Source organism: Mobula hypostoma, chromosome 12 (assembly GCF_963921235.1).
Source record: "Mobula hypostoma chromosome 12, sMobHyp1.1, whole genome shotgun sequence".
NCBI classification, from domain to species: domain Eukaryota; kingdom Metazoa; phylum Chordata; class Chondrichthyes; order Myliobatiformes; family Myliobatidae; genus Mobula; species Mobula hypostoma.
This window is the reverse complement of record NC_086108.1, coordinates 103,558,316-103,575,642: the sequence shown is the minus strand read 5'-3', so window position 1 is coordinate 103,575,642 and position 17,327 is coordinate 103,558,316. Positions and strand designations below refer to the sequence as shown.

Genomic DNA, 17,327 nt, shown 5'->3' with positions numbered 1-17,327 from the left:
TCCTCTAGTCCTGCCGAAGGATCTTGACCCAGAATGTCCACTGTCCTTTTTTCCATTGATGCTGCCTGGCCTGCAAAGTTTTTCCAGAACTTTGTGTGTGTTGTTTGGATTTCCAGCATCTGTAGGTTTTCTCTTGTTTTGGAATATAAAACATCAAACCGGTTGTATTCAGATTAGTTCAGTTGAGTTACGTGGCATGTAAATGACTCTATTAAGAGATTCAAGGAAAGTAATGCTAATGTGAAAGGTTCCTCACGATCTTCTTGAACGCAGAGCAATTGTAAGGCACCTGCTCGCTTTAGTGTTTCTGTTTTTCAATATTATCTTTCTGAAAGCTCTTATATACTAAAGCAAGGGACTGATCTTCCAGTGACTACAAGGGTTTTCTCCAGGTGCTCCAGTTTCCTCCCACATTCCAAAGTCGTATCTTTTAGGGTTAGTGAGTTGTGGGATGCTATGTTGGCGCCGGAATCATGGTGACACTTGTGAGCTGCCCCTAGCGTATTTCAGACCGTGTTGTAGTTGATGCAAACGACACACTTCACTGCATGTCTTGATGATTCAATGTGAAAAATAAAGCTAATCTTTAAATGTTTATCTTTAATCTTTGATGGGGAAAGAGGGGATTCTGTCCTATTAAGCAAGGTCCAAAGGACTGACATTGGAATTACAGCCTAAGTGGACGTAATGATGTAAGGTTCGAAAATAAGCTTTGTAGGGAGAGATGTATCATGTGAAGGTACCTCCTATTGATCTTTCACCCTAGATCAATTTGAAATAGTGAATTAAGAATGAATGTAAATTTTGAGTTTTCTTCAAAGGGAAATGCCTCAAAAAGGCGCATCCATCATTAAGGACCCCATTACTCTGGACAGGACATGCCCTGTTCTCATTGCTACCGTCAGAGAAGAGGTACAGGAGCCTGAGCACCCACACTCAATGTTTTAGGAACAGCCTCTGCCCCTCACCATCAAATTTTTGAAAAGACAATGAACTAACCCATGAACATAGCCTCAATATTTTTCTCTTTTCTTAACCAATTATTTAATTTGACTTTTTAATATATATTTCTGATTATAATTTACAGTGTTTTTGTCTTGCACTGTAATACTGCTGCAAAACCACAAATATCATAACATATGTCAGTGATGTTAAACCTGATTCTAATTCTTCACTCATGTTATGTTGGATTCTGATGTTTCTGATTCAAGGTTCTTTCAGAAGTCAAGAACAAAGCATACCACTTGTTGCTCATGATTGTTCATTAAATGCTAAGAGGGCAAAGGAGTTTGGAAAGGAGACTAGCAAGAGAGGGCAACACACACAAAATGCTTGAGGAACACAGCAGGCCTGGCAGCACCTATAGAAAAAGAGTACAGTCAACGCTTTGAGCCAAGACCCTTCATCAGGACTTCATCAGTGAAGTAGAAAGTGACAATGGGCCAAGAGAACAAAGGAAAGAGACTAAGTTCAAATGCTCTGGCCTCTTGTACCAGGGTTGCTGATAACACACATTCCATTCAAATTTGTACATAAGAGTTAACCAATCAGATATCCCCAATTCAAATAATGTAATACCCAGTTCAAGGCTGTGCCTCTACTTTCTTAGAAGTTTGCAAAGATTCAGCATGTCATCTAAAACTTTGACAAACTTCTGTAGATGTGTGATGGAGAGTATATTGACTAGTTTCATCATGACCTAGAAAGGGAGTACCAATATTCTTTAACGGAAAATCCTACAAAAAGTGGTGGATATGCCCAGTCCATCACTGGTAAAGCCCTCCCCAACATTAAGCACATCTACCTGAAACACTGTTGCAGGAAAGCAGCATCCAACATTGAGGACCCCTACCATCCAGTCCATGTTCTCACTGCTACCATCAGGCAGAAGGTACAGGAGCGTCAGGACTCATGCCACCATGTTCAGGAACAATTATTACCCCTGAACCATCAGGCTCTTGAACTAGAAAGGAGGACTTCACTCACCCCATCACTGAATTATTCCCACAAACTATGGACTCCCTTTCAAGGACTCTTCGTCTCATGTTCTTGATATTTATTGCCTATTTATTTATTATGGGGTGGCACGATAGCATAGTGGTTAGTACAACGCTTTACAGTGTAGGCGACCCAAGTTCAATTTTGGTTGCCGCCTGTAAGGAGTTTGTACGTTCTCCCCATTACCGCATGGATTTCCCCCGTGTGCTCCGGTTTCCTCCCACATTCCAAAGATGTACAAGTTGGGAGGTTGATTGGTCATTATAAATTGTCCCATGATTAGACTAGTATTAAAACAACTGGAGGATTGCTGGGTAGCGCAGCTTGAAGTGCTGGAAGGGCCTACTCCTGTATCTCAATAAAAATAAAATTAAAATTAAAATATTTTTTTCTTTTTGTATTTGCACAGTGTTGTTTTTTGCACATTGGTTGTTTGTCGGCCTTTTGTTGATTCTATTTGTTTCTTGTAGTTACTGTGAATGCACAAAAGAAAATGAATTTCAGGGTTTATATTGTCACACATACACACACACATATACACACTTCGATAATAAATTTATTTTGAACTTTGAAGAAGCTTCCAAAATAATACAAAGAACTGTAACTACTAGGAAAAACACTGAACAATTGCATATACAGTACATCAGTAGTTGTATGAAAATACAAGCAAGAATAAGAAAGATAAACTGCAAAGAAAATAGCAATTATACAGTCTAATCTAACAGATTTCATGAGCAGTAATATAGATTATTACACAGCAAAGGGAAAAATCGAAGTTGATGGGAACATCGAGACATCCGACTTGTTGCGATTTTGGTGTAACGTTGCCTTGTGTTTCTTCCTGGCAGGAAAAGCAGCGAAGAGATGCAAAAAGAAAGGCAAAGAGTGACCAACTTACTGAATATGATGGAGCCTAGTCTGCTTCAATTCTACATATCACGTCAGTGGCTGAACAAATTCAAGACTTTTGCTGAGCCAGGGCCCATTAGCAACAATGAGTTCCTTTGCATTCATGGAGGTAAGGCAATGTTCAAAGTGCATTATAGCTTCTAAATTATTAACCCATCCCTTTAACCCTTTGGCTGTTCACAGGTCATAACTTCCACTTTCGTGAGCCATTGAGGACCTAGGTAGCTCCCCCATTTAAAATTAACCTCAGTCCTTCTAGGCAAAAGGAAGGATTCTGATCCCAAGCCTATCCAGTAAGAATTGTAAAATCATTATTTACTCACTAATGATGCTGAACTTGGCTGCCCAGGGTAGCAGGAGTTCCCACCCCCACTCCCCATGGAATAGTGCCCCCAGCAAAGACTCGATAGAGTTAATCGGATTTGTCGGGGTTGCTGGAGCAGTGTGGCTCGAAGGGGTGAAAAGGCCTACTCTGCACTGCTAGATTAAAAATGAATTACTGTAATAAAATCACAAACCAGCCTCCTCTCCATGGACTTGGAGTATAATCAAGGAGTTGTTGAGCACATCTTCAAACAGGGATGCTGCAGAAAGTTGGCATCCATCATTAAGGACCTCTATCACAAAGGACATGCCCTCTTCTCATTGCTGCATCAGGGAAGAGGTACAGGAACCTGAAGACCCACACTCAACATTTTAGGAACACTTTCTTCTCCTCTGCCATCAATTTCCAAATGGACCATGAGCTCTATTTCACTATTTCGCTTTCTTTTTTCATTACTTATTTAGTTTAATTTTTATATGTATTTCTTATATTATCTTATGAATTGTACTGTACTTCTGTCACAAAACTACAAATTTCACAACATATGTCAGTGATACTAAACCTGATTTTGATTCTGTATACTCTCCACACCTACTGGGCAAATGATATAAAATATTAAGAACATGTACGAACAGGTTCAAGTACAGCTTCTATCCCACAGTACTAGATTCTGGAACAGAATGATTGTATGATAAAGGTAAACCCTTGACCTCACAATCCACCTCGCTGTGGCCTCTGCACTACACTTCCTCTGTGATTGTAACACTGTATTCTGCATCCTGTTGTTGTGTTTCCCTTGTACTACCTCAATATCCTTATGTTTTCAAACTATCTGTTTGGATGGCATGTAAAACAAAAAATTTCACTTTGTGTCTTCACGTGTGAGAATAAAAAAAAACGAAAAACTAAATTCTTCATTTTTTAACAGCACTGAGTATTTTTATGTAGAGATACAATGTGAAACAGGCCTTTCCAGCTGAACAAGCTGCACTGCCCAGCAACCCAACTACTTAACCCTATCCTAACCAAAGGACAATTTACAATGACCAATTAACCTACTATCTGGTATGTTTTGGATTGTGGAAAGAAACCAGAGCACGTGGAGAAAACCTATACATTCTTGGGTAGAATGTACAAACTCCTTACAGACGGTGCCAGAATTAAACACCAACACCTAGAATGCCTCGAGCTGTACTAGTGTCACACTAACCGCTGTGCTATCCTAGTACTCCATCTTCCAACCATTAAAAACAAATTAGAGTTACATAGAAACAACAAGAGGTAGTGTCATGGTTAGGGTGACACTATTAACACGTCAGCGACCCATATTCTTTTCCTGCCACTGTTTGTAGGGAGTTTATATGTTCTCCCTGTGACCTAATGTGTTTCCCCTGGGTGCTCCAGTTTCCTCCCATATTCCAAAGACGTTGTGAGTAAGTAGGTTATTTGGTCCCATGGGTGTATTTGTGCAGTGCAAGCTCACTGGGCTGGAAGAGACTGTTACTGTGCCACATCCCTCTAAATTAAATGTGATTAGTCATGCAAAAATCTCACATCCATTAAAATGTGTCTATTGCAGGTGTTCCCCCTCGGAAAGCTGGTTACATAGATGAGCTCGTAGTGATGCTGCCTCAGAATGTGTGGGATTATTTGTACAGCAGGTAGGTAATCGGGTCTCTGAGCCATGACAGTGTGGTGTTAATACTTACCTATTCATGTCCAAGGTGGCTTTGTTGGTGGCCCACAAGATATCTTCCTTGCTAGGGCACTGTTCTTCACACATAAACAGATACTTGCAAAGTGATAGGCCAATATAAATGGAGTTGTGATATTCAATCCTTCACGGATGATTATATAATGCTCTTCTGCAAATAACTTAAACCTCAAAACTGCTTGAGGAATTTGATAGACTAGACAGTGCATGATAGACAAGGACATTGATTTTCAGTTTTCACAGATAAATGCCCATATCAAGTATATTTTAGCTACTGTAGTGACTTTCCACAATTTTGGAATCATAATTCAATTTTTAAAAAGTAAAAGATGCAGCATGCTACTGATGTTTTCCCCCAGATGAAATGTGTCAATGGGTTACTTGCATGGCAGAAAGCTTGACCAGGTGCAAGTTACTATTGCATCCTGATATACTCAATGGCCACTTTATTTGGTACACCTGTACACTAATGCAAATACCTAATCAGCCAATCATGTGGCAGCAACACAATCCATAAAAGCATATGGTCATAGTCAAGAGGTTAAGTTGTTCTTCAGACCAAACATCAAACTGGGAAGAAATGTGATCTGAAAGTGTGGTTTGAGTGTCTCAGAAACTGCTGATCACCTGGGATCTTCACACACAACAGTCTTTAGAGCAGGAGTTCCCAACCCATGGTCCACGAACCCCTCGGTAATGGTCGGGGTCCATGGCATTGAAAACTTTGGGAACCCCTACTCTAGAGTTTACAGAAAATGATGTGGAGAAACAAAAAAACACCCAGTGAGCAGCAGTTCCGTGGGTAAAAACACCTTGTTAATGAGAGGTCGGAGGAGAATGGCCAGACTGGTTCAAACTGACAGGAAGGTGACAGTAACTCAGATAACCATGTGCTACAACAGTGTTGTCTGAATGCACAACATATTGAATTTTGAAGTGAATGGGCTGCACCTGCAGAAGACCACAACAGGTTCCACTCCTGTACCTAATAAAATTTCTGTAATTTCTACATTGAACTCAAGGATGATACCATTTCCTGAGTAAGTCATTCAGAACGTGTTGTTAACTTGGCCTGTGTTACCCTTAGAATAGCTATCTTTGTCCCCTCCCAAGACACCTAGATCTTTCAATTGGCAATAGTGTAATGGGATTCCTTGATTACATTTGTGTACTCTGTGTGATGCCTCCTCAATGCCCTCATCTCCTGTTCTGTGCTAACCCCATGATCAATATTTATTGAGGTATAAGCATTAAAATAGATTTTTTAATATTTATCTCATGCTATTCCTGAGGTTTTCCTGTGGGTAAATTAATTGGAGTATATCTCTAACTTGGAACTCTGTAGCATTTCAAAAATACTTAATCATAGAGCGGTTTTTGGCCAAACAAGTCATGACAGGTGCTGTCAGTTTGGGGATGATACAAAAATAGGTGGAAGGGCAGGTAGTGCTGAGGAAGTAGGGAGTCTGCAGAGAAGATTGGGCAAAGAAGGTCAGATGGAACAAAAGATAGGGAAATGTATGGTCATGCTCTTTTGTAAAAGGAATAAAGGGGTAGACTAATCACAAACAAAGGAAAATCTGCAGATGCTGGAAATCCAAGCAACACACGCAAAATGCTGGAGGAGAGTACAGTTTCCTCCATGGAAAAGAGTACAGTTGGTGTTTCAGGCCAAGACTCTTTTGCAGGGGTAGACTATTTTCTAAATGGGGGAATTATTAAGAATTCAGAGGTGCAAAGGGACTTGAGAGTCCTAGTGCAAAATTTCCTAAAGGTTAATTTGCAGGCTGAGTCAGTAGTAAGGAAGGCAATTGCAATGTTAACATTTGTTTCAAAAAGGCTTGAATATAAAAGCAAGGATGTAATGCTGAGGCTTTATAAGGCATTGATCAGACTGCATCTGGAATATTGTGAGCAGTTTTGGCCACCCTATCTACAGAAGGATGTGCTGGCATTGGAGTGAGTCCAGAGGTTTATGAAAATGATCCTGGGGATGGGAGGGTTAATATATGAGGAGTATATGATTGCTCTCAGCCTGTACATGCTGAATGTTAAAAGGATGAGGAGGGTTCTCATTAAAATATCGAATATTGAAAAGCCTGGTTGAAGTGAATGTGGAGAGGATATTTCCAATAGTGGGAATGTCTGGGACCAGAGGGCACAGCCTCAGAATAGAAGAACAGAAATGTGGAGGCATTTCTTTAGCCAAAAGGTGGTGAATCCAAGATTCATAGCCACAGACAGCTGTGGCCAAGTCTCTAGGTATATTTAAAGTGGAGATTGATAGATTCTTGATTAGTAAGAGTTTCAACAGTTATAGGGAGAAGGGAGGAGAATAGGTTTGAGAGGGATAATAATTCAGCTCTGATAGAATGGTGGAGCAAACTCCTATGTCTTGTGGCATATTTCCTCCTTGTTTTGTTATGCAGTTTTGCAAAAAAGGTTGAACTTCTGCTCTGCTCTCAGGTTTGGAGGGGGGCCAGCTGTTAATCATCTCTACACCTGTCAATGCTGTCAGATTGAGATTGAGAAGCTTGAAAAGCGAAGGAAGATTGAACTGGAAATGTTTGTACGGGTAAGAAGACAAAAATGCTTTGTTAAATATCAGCCAGAATGTCCAATGATGAAACGTGTAAAGCTTTTGTGGTGTATACTGGTTAGTCAATTCTTTAATTTTCCATTAACTAAGGGAAAAAATCTGGCCTCAAAACTTTGTGGTTTCTGGAGGCAAGTTTTAAGCTGTACAGGTGAAAAATTAAATAGTGTGCTATGGTAGTGCAAGCAAGACCTTGACCTTGGAGCCAAAGGTTTTTGCCAATGGGCAGAGTTGACCCTTCTCAAAAGTAAAGTTAAGATGTTAATTGTTAACTACTAAAGGAAGTAAATAGTACTGGCCACAAGTAAGGAGCTAGGGAATAGAACTGACTGGATTGCACCTTCAAGGAGCATAGACCTGATGAGCCAAATTGAATCCTTCTGTGCTGTAATAATTTTATGAATATTACCAAGTGGCATTGACTGATGTGCTTTTCCAACCATCTTTCATCTTGCATTTCTCCTCTTTGCACTTGAAGCATATCAAGTATACTTTAGCTACTGTAATGACCTTCCGTAATCAATTGATTTCTGTTTTCCCAACACGCCCTGAGCCTCAGGTGCTAAGCACATGAGACTAGATGTTCATGACGTGATCAACACCTCCACCCACTAACCCACTCCTCCACAACCCCAACCGCCACTACTTTATCATTTCCTGTCAGTCACCTTATTTACAGACAGTCTTGTGCTGAGCATCACCTTTATGAACATGAAATAAATATGTGCAGTAATAAAGAAGCGTCGTTCAGCAGTGTTGTCCATTTGTGAACATGAACTCATGATGTCCTGTGCAGCTTTCTGCCTCTCAGTTTAACTGTAATAAGTTCAAGTGACATCAATATAAGTTTAATATGAGTGTGAAACTTGTTAATCTCAATATGGGGAGGCCGTCATAGCATCATAGAACACTACAGCACCGAAACAGGCCGTACAGCCCATCTAGTCAGTGCCAAACTACTATTCTGTCTAGTCCCATTCATCTGCACTGGAACAACACCCTCCATACCGCCCCACCCATCCATGTACCTATCCAAATTTCTCTTAAATGTTGGAATTAAACGTGGATCCGCCACTTCTGCTAGCAGTTTGTTTTATACTCTCACCTCCCCTCTGAATGAAGAAGTTCCCTGTCATGTTCCCCTTAAATACTTCACCTTTCACCCTTAACCCACGACCTCCAGCTCTAGTCTCTCCCAACCTCAGTGGAACAAGGCTACCTGCGTTTACCTTGTCTCCTTCATAATTTTGTGTACTTCTATCAAACTCCCCTCATTCTCCTATATTCCAGGCTGTAAAGTCCTATTATGTTTTATAACTTCAAAACATAAAACTAATTGAAAAGAAAACACATGGAGAGCCAATACTGCTTATCTAACTTCATTTTTACTTTAAGTGAGGTGCGCATATGCGATTCACGTATTTTGCGAAGAGGTTTTTCAAGACATCAACGGTGTGCGAGGGTGAAGTGTGCAAGGCTATTGGAAACATTTCTGGCCACTTTGTAGCTGCATCCACAACTACTAAGAAATTTGTGCTCATGCAACATGAATCCTCTGCCAGAGCAATGTAGCCCATTCCCAGGGATGGAGAGACCCTGCTCTTAACATCTTCTGGACATGTTAGCATCCCACATAGTGCGTGGCAAGTTACTTAATCTGCTGACCTATCCCAGGCCACCAGACAAAGCTTCAAGCTAATCCTTTCATTTTGTCCATGCATAGATGACCGGCATGTAGCTCTTCCAACACTTTAGCTCTCAGCTTTAATGGTACAACGTCTCTCAATTCCTACATAAATTAATCTCCATCAAGGGCAAGTTCATCATGGGGCTGGTAAGAATTGGGGAGCTGGAGATTTTGCTGCACATTCCAACCAGTTTGGGTGGCCACATAGACCTGAGACAGTGTGGAATTTTTTCTGGTTTCCCTTTGGATCACCTCTGCCAGAATAGGGAAACTTTCGATTTGTGATAGGGAGAATGCGTCAAAAAAAGTGCCCTCTTTTGTAAATTTTTCAGGTATTAGACCTTAAGACCTAGAAGCAGAATTTTGCCATTTAGCCCATCAAGTCTACTCCACTATTTGATCATAGATTTATTTTCTCTCTCAACTCCATTCTCCTGCCTTCTCTCAATAACCTTTGACACCCTTACTAATCAGGAACCTATCAACCTCAGCTTTGAATATGCCCAATGCTTGGCCGCCACAACTGTCTATGGCAACAAATTCCACAGATTCAGCACACTCTGTCTAAAGAAATTCCTTCTCATCTCAAAGTTCAAAGTAAATTTATTATCAGAGTATGTATATATCACCATATACTACCCTGAGGATTCATTTTCTTGCAGGCATTCACAGTACAAAGAAATACAATAGAATCAATGAAAAACTACACACAAAGACTAACAACCAAAGAGCATAACAAGACAAACCATTCAAATACAAAAATAAATAAATAATATTTTAGAACATGAGCTGTAGAGTCATTGAAAGTGAGTCCCTAGGTTGTGGAATCAATTTAGTGTTGAGGTGAATGAAGTTATCCACACTGTTTCAGCTCTGTTCTAAAGGGGTATCCTTGTATTTTGAAGCTGTGCCCTCTGGTCCGAGATTCCTGCGCTATAGGAAACGTCCTCTTCACGTCCACTCTATCTAGGCCTTTTAGTATTCAATAGGTTTCAACGAGATCTCCCCTCATTCTTTTAAACTCCAGCAAATAGAGGCCCAGAGATATCAAACATTCTTCATATGTTACCCTTCCATTCCTGGGATTATTCTCACAAATCTGTTCTAGACCCTCTCCCATGCCAGCATATCCTCTTAGATATGGGGCTCAAAACTGCTCACAATTCTATCTTTGCTTCCCAGGACCTTTGTACCGAAGCAATCATTTCAAACCATTCACTTCCCAATCTTCCTTCCTCCTGAGTTCCCCTTGCCCTCTGCTGCACACTTGCTAGCTGCTGTTCACTTCAGCTCTGTCCACTGATCTCTCTTCCAATATTTCTGGTTTTTATGGTCTTTCATTGATTCTGTTATGGTTATTATTATTATTCTTTTTTTTTCAATCAATTAATCAAAGTACATTTATTATCAAAGAACGTATAAATTATACATCTTGAGATGTATACAGGCAGCCACAAAACAAGAAACCAGAAGAACCCAATTTTAAAAAAAGAAAGACCATAGCTTCTGTGCAGAGAAAGAGGAATAAAACACATACATCATGCAAATGTCAGCATTCTGAACCAAATGGAATCCTTAGATTCACTCCCTGGAGCAGCCCAAGTAGTAGGCCCAAGCCTCGATCTCAAATTCATCATAAACACTGCGAAAACACTGCAGAGACGATAGCCACTGGAGAGAGGAAAGAATATTGTGGGAGAGCAATCGTAATCAGCCCAGCCCTTGCCTCCAAACTTGGGCCTTCCAGTGTATCTAGATGGCTTTTACTTTTTAAATCTTTTTATTGAATAAGTATACAAAAAAGGTAAGCCATATAAACATTAATACAATGTTAAAGTATAATAAAATTCCAAAAGGTATCAATACCAAAAAAAAACTACAAACAATGTAATTTAAACATAAGAAACCAAGATAACATAATAGTATACTAAATTTTATATATATCAATGGAAAAAAAAAGAAAAAAAAACCCACCGTGCAACTAACTAAAAGCAAAGCAAAGCAATGGGCTAACTTGAAACCAAACAGAGTTAAACTTAAAATCACGTCCTCAATCCCGACCTCCATTAAAAACAGTGAAAAAAAACAAGAAGGGTAAATATTACATTGAATGAAAATATCGAATAAAAGGTCCCCAAATCTGTTCAAATTTAAATGAAGAATCATAAAGGTTACTTCTAATTTTCTCCAAATTCAAACATAAAATCGTCTGAGAAAACCAAAAAAAGGTAGTTGGAGCATATTATTATTATTCTATAAATGTATTGAATATGCCCACAGGAAAATGAATCTCTGATTTGTATATGTACTTTGATAATCAATTTACTTTTGAACTGTTTTTTTCTTCCTTCTCTATTCCAAACGCTTATTTGTCAAATGTGCATCAAAACATACAGTGAACTTGAAATTTTCTCCGCTTCACCACTTTCGCTCTAATTTCTTGATTGTTTACCTTTTCCAATCTCGTTACTCAGAAATGCGTCCTTTTTACAAGAAGCATGTCATGAAACATCTTGGACATAGCTTCATGCTAATAGACTGCTATTCAGTGGCTCATTCAAAAACTGCAAAGTAAATTATCATCAAAGTATGTATATGTCACCATATGCTACACCAAGATTCATTTTTGCAGGCATTCACTGTAAAGCAAAGAAATACAATAGAATTAATGAAGCACTGCACAAAATGACTGACAAACAACCAATGTGCAAAAGACAAATCGCAAATATAAAACAAATAATAATTAATAATTAAATAAGTAAATAAATAATACTGAGAACATGAGTTGCAGAGTCCTTTGAAGTGAGTCGATAGGTTGTAGAATCAGTTCAGAGTTGAGGTTAGTGAAGTTATCCCCACTGGTTGAAGAGCCTGATGGTTGAGGGGTAATACTGTTGCTGAAACAGGTAGTGTGGGTCCTGAGACTCCTGTGGCTACTTCCTGAGAACAGCAGCGAGAAGAGAGCATGTCCTGGCTGGCGGAGATCCTTGATGATGAAGGCTGCTTTCTTCTAGCAGTGCTCCTAGATGTGCTCCATGGTGGGGATGGCTTTTCCTGTGATGGACTGGGCTGTATTCATTACTTTTTGTACTTTGTGCACCCCCTGGGTTCCGTGTGCTTCCATCCCACTCTGGAATCCTGAGCACACAACTCAAATAGACAGCAGCTTAGCAGTGAGGCAGAGCCTTGCTGTTGAGGCAGGATGCTGCCTTTCAGATGAGAAGTTTAGTAGTTTGTCTCCTCAGCTTGAAAATAAAAGATCATACCATCTGATTTGGAGGGGCTACAGCACAGGATCGGAAAAAGCTACAGAAAGTTGTAAACTCAGCCAGCTCCTTCATAGGCGAGTGGCCAAGTGGTTAAGGCATTGGACTAGCGACCTGAAGGTCGTGAGTTCAAGCCCCAGCCGAGGGAACGTGTTGTGTCCTTGAGCAAGGCACTTAATCATACATTGCTCTGCGACGACACTGGTACCAAGCTGTATGGGTCCTAATGCCCTTCCCTTGGACAACATTGACCTCATGGAGAGGGGAGACTTGCAGCATGGGCAACTGCTGGTCTTCCATACAACCTTGCCCAGCCCTGCGCCCTGGAGAGTGAAGACTTTCCAGGCGCAGATCCATGGTCTCGCAAGACTAACGGATGCCCCAATATTGAAGACCTGTTCAAAATGTCATACCTCAAATGGGCAGCATCCATCATCAAGGACCCCCAACACCTAGGAAAATGCTCTCTTCTTATGGCTACCATCAGGGAGGAGGTACAGGAGCCTAAAGACACACACTTAATGTTTCAGGATCAACTTCTTCCTTTCTGCCATCAGATTTCTGAATAAACAATGAACTCATGAAACTACCCACTTTTTAAGCTACTTAATTTAATTTTAAATATATTTCTTATTGTAATTTAAAGTTTTAAAATTATAATTTTATTATAATTTATTGCACTGTCCAGCTGCGGATAATCAACAAATTTCACAACATATGCCAGTGATATTAAATCTGATTCTGGTTCTTGTATATTGCTATTCCAAAGAAGAAGGAGGGACCTTTTCCTGTCATTCTGGCCAGTAATTATCCAACACCCATTTGGAAGTGATTATCTGTTGATTATTACTTTGCTGTCTGTAGAAACTTGCTGTACGCAAATTGTCTCCATTGTTTCTTACATCAAAATTGGAACAATGCCTTAGATGTGTTTAATCGACTATAAAGTGCATTGGGACATCCTGACTTTGTGAAAAGCATTACATGGTTTGTAGATCCTTACATGGTTTGTAGATCTTTTGTACTCGGTGCTGCAGATTATTCACTGTTTACTGTAGTTCCTTACCATGTTTGTGAAGTGAATCAATAAGCTGATTGCAAATTCTGTTTCTCAAACATACAGTTGAATAAAGCTTTCCAAGAAGAAGAATCACCATCAGTTATCTACTGTATTAGCATGCAGTGGTTTAGAGAATGGGAAGGATTTGTCAAGGGCAAAGAACATGGTATGTGTACCTTGCTGATGAAAACGTGAAATTCACTTCTTTCACTTTTATTACCAGTGATCTGTGGGTGTTTTTCAGAAGCACTACTTTTGAGCTGCTGAATGTTTTGAAAGCGTGCAAGATAGTAGGAAGAGTACACCATTCCAACACTCAAACTTGCTGTGTCATTTAATAGGATTTGGACTGATCTGGTTGTCACATCACCTCTGCCTTTCTGCCCCCTTCCAGTAATCCTTCACCCCACCCCCCTTGCTTATCAAGTACCTACCCATCACATCCTTAAAGTTGTTCAAAGATTCTGTTTCCACCACCCCTTAACAAAAATAGTTGCAAAAGCTCACAAAATTTTACTTTACTGGCCCTGAATTGTTAAGCTCTTATTTTTAGACAGTGACACCTGATGCTGGATTTTCCCGCAGGAATTCATTCAAAGTTCAAAGGAGGGAGGAAACATGCTCTGTGCTTCACCCTGTCAAGTTATCTCGGGATCTTCTGTTTCAAACATTGCCTCTCACCCTGCCATGTCTAGATTGGCGAACCATTCGTCAGAAAACAATCTACCCATTCCTGACATAATTTCAGTAAGCTTCTGAACCACTTCAAGGTATGAACAAGCAGATTAACTTGGAGTGAAGTAGAAATTCAGTCACAGGGGGTGGTCATCCAACCAGCCCAGTACCACATTTTGTCACCTCTGTCAAAAATGTTTATGGAACGGCAGACTTTCCCAAAAGAGCAGCCAGTCTGCATAAGATGAGAAAAATACAGAGCTACTCATTTTCAAAATGTATCTGTAGTATTAAGAAAACTGCTTGGTGCTGCTTACATAATTTTTCAGCTAGTGAGACAGTATATTGCATGTTAAAAATACAAACTTGTATATTTTCCTAATTCATTACCAATATAATTCTGTTCATGTTTTAGAGCATCCTGGTCCAATCGATAACACCAAGATAGTGATTGGCAAGAACAACCATGTTTCTTTAAAGCAAGGTATGTCCACTTTTCTTATTTAAATTAATGTTTCATTCTGTTAAAAAATACCTAATGGACTGCTTTTAGGTATAGATCAGGAGCCCATTTGAAGATGCAAAAATGCAGTACTTAGAAGGATGTTTTCAAATGTGAGTAACGTGAAGGATTTTACAGGGTGAGCACTTCTAGAGCAAAGAGCTGATAGTGTGGCACATCCGTGTTGAAGAGAGGTACAGAAACCGGAAGACACATACGCAACATTTTAGGAACAGCTTCTTCCCTTCTAACATCAGATTTCTGAACAGGCAATGAACTTCTGACTTTATTTTTGCTCTCTTTTTGCACTCTGTATTTACTTTTTATATACATTTATAGTCAATCTTGTGTATTACACTGTACTGCTGTTGCAAAATAACAAATTTGATAATAATAAATGTGATTCCAATGGGCATAGAACATTACAACACAGAAATAGATCCTTTGGCCTATCTAGTCTGTGCCAAACTGTTATAGTCCCATCAACTCACACCTGGACCATAGCCCTCCATATCCTTCCCATCCATGTACATATTCATACTTCTCTTAAATATTGCAATCGAACCCACATCCACCTTTTCCACTGGCAGTTCGTTCCACACATGCATCACCCTGGATTCCCTTAAATTGAATTGAATTGACTTTATTTCTTACATCTTTCACATACATGAAGAGTAAAAATCTTTATGTTACGTCTCCGTCTAAATGTGCAATCATAGTAACTTATAATAAATAGAACAGTCAATATAACATAGAAATACACTTAAATTAGCATGAGTTAATCAGTCTGATGGCCTGGTGGAAGAAATTGTTCCGGAGCCTGTTGGTCCTGGCTTTTATGCTGCGGTACCGTTTCCCAGATGGTAGCAGCTGGAATAGATTGCAGATGGGGTGACTCAGGTCCCCAATGAGCCTATGGGCCCTTTATACACACCTGTCTTTGTAAATGTCCTGAATCATGGAAAGTGCACAACAACAGATGTGCTGGGCTGTCTGCATCACTCTCTGCGGAATCCTGAGATTAAGTGAGGTACAGTTCCTATACTAGGCAGTGATGCAGCCAGTCAGGATGCTCTTAATTGTGCCCCTGTAGAAAGTTCTTAGGATTTGGGGGCCCATATCAAACTTCCTCAACTGTCTGAGGTGAAAGGGGCACTTTTATGCCTTTTTCACTACGCAGCTGGTTGTATAGACCACACGAGGTCCTTGGTGATGGGGATGCCAAGGAACTTAAAGCTGTTTACTCTCTCAACCCCAGATTCATTGATGTCAATAGGGGTTAGCCCGACTCCATTCCTCCTGTAATCCACAGCCAGCTCCTTTGTTTTTGTGACATTGAGGGAGATGTTGTCATCTTGACACCACTGAGAGATAACTTCTTCCCACATAAAAATTGCTGGTGACTGCAGCAGGCCAGGCAGCATCTATAGGCAGAGGTACAGTCGACGTTTGGGGCCAAGACCCTTCGTCAGGACTAACTGAAAGAAGAGCTAGTAAGAGATTTGAAAGTGGGAGGGGGAGATCTGAAATGATAGGAGAAGACAGGAGGGGGAGGGATGGAGCTAAGAGCTGGACAGTTGATCGGCAAAAGGGATAGGAGAGGATCATGGGACAGGAGGGGAGAAGCCCAGAGGACGGGCAAGGAGTATAGTGAGAGGGACAGAGGGAGAAAAAGGAGAGAGAGGAAATTTTTTAAAATAATAAATAAATAAATAGCGGATGGGGTGCGAAAGGGAGGTGGGGCATTAACGGAAGTTAGAGAAGCCAATGTTTATGCCATCAGGTTGGAGGAGCAACACCTTCTATTCCATATGGGTAGCCTCCAACCTGATGGCATGAACATTGACTTCTCTAACTTTCGTTAATGCCCCACCTCCCCTTCGTACCCCATCCGTTATTTATTTATTTATTTATTTATTTATTTATTTCTCCCTTGTCCCTCTCACTATACTCCTTGCCCATCCTCTGGGCTTCCCCCCTCCCCCTTTCTTTCTCCCTAGGCCTCCTGTCCCATGATCCTTTCATATCCCTTTTGCCAATCAACTTTCCAGCTCTTGGCTCCATCCCTCCCCCTCCTGTCTTCTCCTATCATTTCGGATCTCTCCCCCCACCAACACTTTCAAATCTCTTACTAGCTCTTCTTTAAGTTAGTCCTGACGAAGGGTCTCGGCCCCAAACGTCGACTGTACCTCTCCCTATAGATGCTGCCTGGCCTGCTGCGTTCAGCAGCAATTTTTATGTGTGTTGCTTGAAATTCCAGCATCTGCAGATTTCCTCGTGTTTGCGTAACTTCTTCCCAGTAGGCCACCTCATTATTGTTTGAAATTAGGCCAATCAATGTAGTGTCGTCAGCAAATTTAATTAGCAGATTAGAGCTGTGGGTGGCGACACAGTCATGGGTATACAAGGAGGGGACCGAGTACATAGCCCTGCCTTCCACCATTATCCTATGACCTCTGGTTCTATTTCACCAAACCTCAGTGTTTCAGATTCAGATATATTCATCACATGTATATCGAAACATAAAGTGAAATGAGTCATTTGTGTTAACAACCAACACAACCCAGGGATGTGCTGGGGGCAGCCTGCAAATGT

General features: G+C 40.4%; 1 protein-coding gene across 6 annotated transcripts in view; it reads left to right on the top strand.

Moving 5' to 3' along the window:
* Nucleotides 1–17,327, top strand: part of usp33 (ubiquitin specific peptidase 33) — a 156,905-nt gene that overhangs the window by 128,974 nt on the left and 10,604 nt on the right. For all 6 annotated transcript variants that reach the window (XM_063064734.1, XM_063064733.1, XM_063064732.1 and 3 more), the window contains 5 exons: nt 2,847–3,016; nt 4,812–4,893; nt 7,413–7,521; nt 13,619–13,721; nt 14,646–14,714. In XM_063064734.1, coding sequence (XP_062920804.1) covers nt 2,847–3,016; nt 4,812–4,893; nt 7,413–7,521; nt 13,619–13,721; nt 14,646–14,714 — 533 coding nt within the window. The remainder of the gene's footprint in view (nt 1–2,846; nt 3,017–4,811; nt 4,894–7,412; nt 7,522–13,618; nt 13,722–14,645; nt 14,715–17,327) is intronic.